General features: G+C 45.3%; 1 protein-coding gene across 2 annotated transcripts in view; it reads left to right on the plus strand.

The window, feature by feature from the left end:
* MTMR12 (myotubularin related protein 12) overlaps positions 1–4,047 on the plus strand; it is a 68,615-nt gene extending 64,568 nt beyond the window's left edge. For both annotated transcript variants that reach the window (XM_027605860.2, XM_027605861.2), the window contains exon 16: positions 1,085–4,047. In XM_027605860.2, the coding sequence (XP_027461661.1) occupies positions 1,085–1,654 (570 nt within the window). In that variant the 3' untranslated portion in view covers positions 1,655–4,047. The remainder of the gene's footprint in view (positions 1–1,084) is intronic.
* The last annotated feature ends 3,473 nt before the right edge of the window (positions 4,048–7,520 follow it).

A 7,520-nucleotide genomic window follows, 5' to 3' on the forward strand; every position in this document is an offset into this window, starting at 1 on the left:
TTTGGCGCTCCTTTCCCCGCTGGAAAGTCAGAAATCCTGGTCAGCTCTAAGTTGTGGCATTGTGGCTGGTTTTGCTTTTCTTCTTTATATTTTTATTGTTATTCTATATTCCATAATAAAGGATGCTTCGCACCCCCCCCCCAAGGAAGAACCACTGGCAGGAATATATTAGAGAGTTATAGGGCTGGCCTGCCCATAAAACTGTTGACTTATTTCAAACGGACACCTCAGGAGCAAAAGAGCTGGGGAGAAACAGTGTCTCCCCACACTGCTGGCCTCTCCATTGGGCCCCGGGGGTCCTTGTAACCATTTACCTCTTTACCCATCTTCACGGCCCCGTCCTGGTGCTCCTCAGCTTAGAACACCTTGCTTTGGCTGCAGGTAGAATTACTGGGGAGGAAAATAATGTCAGTGCCCTTGCATCTTCAACTCGGCGCAGCTTGTCAGGCAAGAACATCTGGCCAATTTAGCCAGTTCCTCAAATTCCTTCTGCTCCCACTTGTCTCTTTGTCCAAAAGAATCTTGATGACATAGGCTTGGACTCCCACTGGATGCCTGATAACCTGCAAATGTGGTTCATTAAAGCGATGGGATCTTCAGGTAGTCAGCACTGCTTCCTCCCAGGTGTTCAGACTGTTCTTAAGGAAGAAACATTTTGCTGTCTCCGGAAAATGAATAGGCCTCACGCCCGCACTGCCTGAATTCGGCAGCCCAGCTGGAGTTAAGCTTGTTCTTCGGAAGTGCTCACTGTGCCTGTGCCAGGAGAGGAGGAAGCAGAAAGCTGCTCTTCCTGTCACAGCCCACCTTGCTGCACAGCCCTGCACGTGCCTGCTTTCACCTCTTTGTCTCTAAATGCCACGTGCATCTAATGTTTGCATCATGGAATAACCCCCTCCCCGACCAGGTTACTGCTTTTTAATGATTTTTCATTCACATGGCCATTCTGATTTCTCATGACTCCTGTTAAAGCAGGATTATGCCCCCCCACACCCCCGCTTTTTTTTTTTTTTTGGCCTTTTTTGAGAGGAATGATTGTAACTGCTGTTAGCTAACCAGAGATTTTTATTTGTGTTTTCTCTCAAAGCATCAACGGCAACTTTCTTTACCACTCACCCAATCTAAATCATCTCCCAAAAGAGGATTTTTCAGGGAAGAAACAGATCATTTAATTAAAAACCTTCTGGGCAGGAGAATTAGCAAATTAATTAATTCTTCTGATGAGCTGCAAGACAACTTTCGAGAGTTCTATGAAAGCTGGCACAGCAAGCCCACGGACTATCACGGTCTGTTGCTGCCTCACATCGAGGGGCCAGAAATCAAAGTCTGGGCCCAGCGCTACTTGCGCTGGATTCCAGAAGCCCAAATCCTGGGTGGTGGCAGAGTGGCCACCATGAGCAAACTCTTGGAAATGATGGAGGAAGTAGAGCACTTACAAGAGAAAATCGACGAGAGACACCACAGCCAGGGGGCCCTCCTGGCAGAGGCCCCCCCGTTGCTGAGGAGCTCTGCCCGCTTGTCCTCTTTGTTTCCTTTTGCTCTGCTGCAGCGACACTCCTCGAAGCCAGTCTTGCCCACCAGTGGCTGGAAAGCTTTGGGCGATGAAGACGATCTGGCCAAACGAGAAGATGAGTTTGTGGATCTGGGGGATGTGTGACTCGTCTGTTCAGTGATTGTGAAGGAGGAACACTGAGGGCTGGGACGGGAGTCGAACACGTTTGATCTCCGATTAGTGGGTCACGCTGAAGCTTACTGCTGCGGGGGGAGCGGGGAGGCATTAGTCCAGGGCTCTGTAGCAGGAAGCCTGGACCTTCAGGAAAAGAGCTGGTTCTCGTGGTTTTTACATGCTCCTGAAAGACTATGCAATTAAAACTGTATTTCTAGTATTATTAATCGAAAGGAATTACTACTTGACCCATAATAGAACTGTGGCCATTGTCTGATGCGTAAGTATTATACAGAACCTGCAGTGGCGGGTTTCCTACTAGAAAGGGCTTTGGTCAGACATTCTTGGACTCGATACTTTCTTCAGATCTTTTCTGTGCCAAGATTTTTTTTTTTTTTTTTTTTTTTTTTTTTGGTGCCGAGATAATTTATCTAGTTGTTGGGAAGAGTGTGTGTCTCTCTACCCATCTTTAGTTCGGAGCAGTTTCAGCTTTATTCAGTGTGTGTATGGCAAAGTGAAAGACTCACATAGAGGTATTAAGATGTGTGGCATTCATTTAACCCATAGGATTTTTCCCTTCTACATCCTCTCGCCTGAGAAAAGCTGGGGGAATTCCATCCATGGCACCCATCCTGGCATTTCCGGCCATCCCCCCTTCTGCATAGACTGTGTCACTTTGTGTGGGGCTGGGGGGCTAGCCGACCAGTCCCACTGCCCTTTCCATGTGCTGACAGCTCCAGGTCTCCCTCTGCCCACTCCGTCCCCCTCACTGCCGTCCCCGTGCTCCCTGCTGTGGTGCACCGAGTCCCAGGATCTTGCTGCTAAATCTTTTGGTTAAACTGGGGGAATCCCTTTGGTTTGCCCGAAGGAGCTCCCATTCTACTGGAGCCTCTTCAGTGTTTGAAAGTGCTTTGCCTTTTTCTAACAGTGTGCTGAGGCTTGGGGCCATTTGTGCCGATGGTCCTCTGCCGCAGCCCTCACGCGGTCTCCCCAAAGTCTCTGTAACCGCGCAGGCGTGAGCAGGATCACTTCTGAACGTGGCTTCCGTAGGGAGGCCCCGAAGCATGAATAGCAGAGGTGATGGTTCTACAGTACCTCAATGATTTCAAAGCCATAGAAGAAACTTGATTATGCCTGGTCACCTTGGATCTGCTGTCTAAATGGTATATATATTTTTAAATGCAGGAAAGTACACTTTTAAGGACCAGTTTTTTCTTTCTCAGTGGAACCCTGTTAAAAGCCACAAAAGGAAGGGGGGGAAAACTAATGTGAGAATGTTTCAAATTGAATGTTTGCCTTTTATATACATTTGCTCTCCAGTGTAGATCCCAATTTGAATGTTACATGTTTAGAAAAAGTTCAGTTGCTTGAGGGCAATAAGAAATTTGGAAACTATTGACAAAGAAGTTTCTCAGTTTGCACTGAATCGTCTTTTTGTATGTACAAGAAATTGCTTTGCTGTTCTCCCCATTCCACGTTGACACGTGAGCCAGGTTGGTCTGTTAAAATGGCAGAGGCTGAGAGGGCAGGATTCATGCATTGGGGGGCCAAACGCATGTCTGGTCTTGGTTGCCTTAAGAGTCTCACTAGTGATTTCAGTGTTAGGCTTGCAATAGGGATTTTAAAAATACACTAGTTCGTTAGCTACCTTAACATACATTTTGTGGGCCTTCTTAAACTAGCACTAACCTCCACTTCTCTGCCCCACTGCCTCCCAAATACACTATGGAGCTAACTATTTTTGTTACCATATTATAACGTGAATATTTATACAGTAGCCTCTTCAATCTTAGAATCTTAGTAATTTTCATTCCAAAAATGCCTGGTGTGATGCTTTACACTCCACAAAGTATGGTTTAAAGGCACAAGGTCATGGCCCTTGTCATAGCAGTTGAATGTGTGTTGAAATATTTTTCTATGATTTTTTTAAAAAAAAGTACAATAGAAAAATAAGCTGTTGTAACGTGAGGTCATGACAATTTATGTATTTATATTTGAAATCAGATTTCTATAAACTTGTATTTGTGTACAGAATTCTCATTTATATATTGTGACATTTTTATTCAAGATTGAGATATGGATTATGCTTAACAGTAAAAGCTGAAATGAGACCATTTACTTTGTTTAAAATGCTGCACTGTGCGAGTTTGGAAGTGTACATTAATTTACTGTATATAATATCTTGAGTTTGTTTATACCTCCAAGTTTTTACACTGAAGATAAATTAGCTTTAAAAACATTCAAAACTTTTTTTTTTTAAAGGGAATAAGCTGTTGGGCTATTATCTGTATAAATGTGCTTTCTATTTTCCCAATGTACAATGAAAGTTTATACTTGTATCTCACTGCATCAGATCTGATTGCAGAAATTAAAGCACAATTTACAAGCAATACTGCATTCGATGTGGTTGATACAACATGGAACAATTTCATTCAGTGTGCGTGTGTGCGTGTGTGTGTGTGTCTTGGGTGGAGTTGAATTGGTTGGTTGTTGGTAGTGGTGGGAAACCAACAACTAAATAAGTACTTAAAATTTTAGGGGCACCTGGCTGGTTCAGTCAGTAGAGCGTGAGACTCTTGATCTTGGGGTCATGAGTTTGAGCTCCACGTTGGGTGTAGAGTTTTTTTTTTTTTTTTTTTTTTTAATTTTTTTTTTTAAGATTTTATTTATTTGAGAGAGAGAATATGAGAGAGAGAGCACATGAGAGGGGGGAGGGTCAGAGGGAGAAGCAGACTCCCTGCCGAGCAGGGACCCTGATGTGGGACTCGATCCAGGGACTCCAGGATCATGACCTGAGCCGAAGGCAGTCGCTTAACTGACTGAGCCACCCAGGTGCCCTTGGGTGTAGAGTTTAAAAAAATTTCAGGTGGGGTTGAAATACTATGAAGAACAATAAAATAGAGCAAATAAAGGAAAAGGGCTTTTTAAATATGTGAAATAAAATACTGCTGCTGCTTTGCTTTTGAGGGCATATATAATATGAGAAGTCTGTTTCACTGCTGAAAGAGATCTGAGTTCAGTTAAACCATGAAAGAGAAGAGGCTTTGTTTTTCCTTCCAGAGAGAAGTGAGCTGGCAGAATGGGATGGTGTGTGACGGTAGGATTTTTTTCTAATTCGTTTGGTTTAGCACTTGCTAGATTGAGACCTATCACTTGTGTTTGTTGGGAGAGTTCCATTTCCTTGACCTTTCCTCTCTGCATCCCTCCCCCTTTCAGGGACAAGAGAAGATTCCCCCCCCCCCCCCCCGTCCCGTCCCCCCCCCCGCTCTGCTCACCTCCTATTGTGTCTAGCCAGGCCTAGCTCCCTGTCAACAAGCCAGCTCTGAAACATCCTTGGAACTTAATAAGCTCCCATTGCTACCACATTCTTTTCATTGTTCTTCGATAACTGTTAAGTTCCCGAGTAATATTTAGGACCCTATAGATGAGCAGATTTTGGCCCTCTTTTCCACATTTCTTTAAAAGTTCTTCGACTTTGAGTGGACTTGGTGGTCTCTCTCTCCTGATTTTGATTGTTCCTTGGTTTCCAGGTGAGGGCAGTGGGGGACTTGCAGGGGCGGGTAAAGGGTGGGACATACTTCATCTGATGTGGAACAGGATTGGACAGGGGTTCCTGTTGAGAACAGACCCCTGGCTCCTATGCTGGGAGGGAACTTGGGGGCAGAGGGGGCCCGGCGTGGAGCCCGTTCTCCAAGCCCCTCCTGTGCTGTGGCTGGAGTTGCTCAGCAGAAGGGAAGTCTCCTCAGCCACATTTGCTGTGCCTATGCCCCACCTGGGGCTCTAGAGCACTTGTGAAGCCAGCCTTGGGACAGGACAGAGGGGCCGACAGGACCCCCCGCCCCCCACCATTGCAGGGACGGTCTACAGTGGCCATGGCCTTCCACACATGCCCTTCCAACAGCCTCCCTAACGCCACATACTGCCCTGAAGAATTAGGATGGAGGCATGTGAGGGGAGATCCTGTTTGGTGTGGATTCCAGTATAAGGAGGGCTGTGTATGTTGATAAGCAGCCTAGCCATGGGGAAATATTTTAAATACCATTTATAGATCGAAGAGGAAAATGATTTGTTGGAGTGGTGCTTTTGTGTCTTTAAAAACACAGACATCTCAGCCGATTTTGTGGTTCAGGCTCAGGTTCGTTCTTTTTAATCCTTCTATTACATTGTCTGCCTCTAGCAATTAAGGGATATGAAGTGTATAATCAGATGGAAAGACACACAGTAAGCTTTTTTGGCCCTCCTTTAAGAAAACTTTCCAGTTTGGCTAGCTCGTCTGGTTTTTGTAAAGCAGTTAACTTTTTTTTTTTAAGATTTTATTTATTTATTTGACAGAGAGAGACACAGAGAGGGAACACAAGCAGGGGGAGTGGGAGAGGGAGAAGCAGGCTTCCCGCGGAGCAGAGAGCCCGATGCGGGGCTCGATCCCAGGACCCCAGGATCATGACCTGAGCCGAAGGCAGACGCCCAACGACTAAGCCACCCAGGCGCCCCAGTTAACTTTTTAAATTTAGATTTGAGTATCACTTTTATAAAATGCTGTGTAGCTTACCCCCCCCCCCAAATCCAGAATGGAGGACTTTTCAAATGATCATTTCACCGATGTTTGGGGCCGGGGGAATGTGGCGCTTACCCCCCCTGCCCCATAAGAGTGTGGTGTGTGCCAGTCTTGGGTCAGGCAGGAATGCAGACGGAGCACATTTTCTCCCTCAGTCTGCCCCCAAGGACCGGGCTTGGAACACTACTGCAGTCTCCCCAAGGAGACCTGAACGCAGCCTGTCCCCAGACTCTCCAGGGCCAGAAAGCAGCAGGAGACGTCACCTGGCTGGGAGGTGTGGGGCGGGGGCAGGCTGGGAAGGGCCTGACTGAAAGGAAGGTCGAATTCTAGATTTTTTTTTTTTTAAAGATTTTATTTATTTATTTCAGAGAGAGGAGAGATAGAAAGCACGAGAGGGAAGAGGGTCAGAGGGAGAAGCAGACTCCCTGCTGAGCAGGAAGCCCGATGTGGGACTCGATCCCGGGACTCCAGGATCATGACCTGAGCCGAAGGCAGGCGCTTAACCGAGCCACCCAGGTGCCCCGAATTCTAGATTTTTTTTTCTTGAAGTGTAACTGACCTACAATGCTGTATCCATTTCGGGTTTACAACATGTTGGTTTGACAGTTCTGTGAATTGCTGGATGTTCCCTGTGGTTGGTGGCGTCACCATCTGTCATCATACAACGTCATTATAATATTGACTATTTCCTATGCTGTACTTTTCATCTCTGTGACTTCTTTTATAACTGGAAGTTTGTACCGCTTAATCCCCTTAATTTTGCCTATCCCTCACCCGCCTCCCCTCTGGCAACCTCAAGTTCTCTGTATTTAATAAGAGTCTGGTTTTTTCGTTCATTTGTTTTGTTTTCTGATTCCACATATAAGTGAAATCTATAGTATTTGTCTTTCTCTGACTTATTTCACTTAGCATCATATTCTCTAGTTCTATCCATATGGTTGCAGCATTCTGGATCTTGATAAGAGTTGGGAATATGCAGGTGCATGCCAAAACTCAGCAAAAATACAGTTAAGATGTGTTTAATTGTGTTTGAATTTTACATTACAAGAAAGAAAAAGAAACTGAGCAAATCTTGAGCTCTAGTTAAAGATACACCACCAAATTATTTAGAGAGAAGTGTACGGTTGTCTGCAGTTGACTCAATGGCAACAACAATAAGATGGGTTAATGGATGGGTAGAGGGCTGGATATGGCTAGGTGTGTGATAAAGCAAGTAGAGCAAAAGGTCAGATGATCTCGAGCTGGGTGTATGAGAGTACGGGTATTCATAGAATTCTTTAAGCTTTGCTGTATTTGAAACTT

The sequence above is a fragment of the Zalophus californianus genome, chromosome 5, assembly GCF_009762305.2.
Source record: "Zalophus californianus isolate mZalCal1 chromosome 5, mZalCal1.pri.v2, whole genome shotgun sequence".
In the NCBI taxonomy this organism is placed as follows: Eukaryota; Metazoa; Chordata; class Mammalia; order Carnivora; family Otariidae; genus Zalophus; species Zalophus californianus.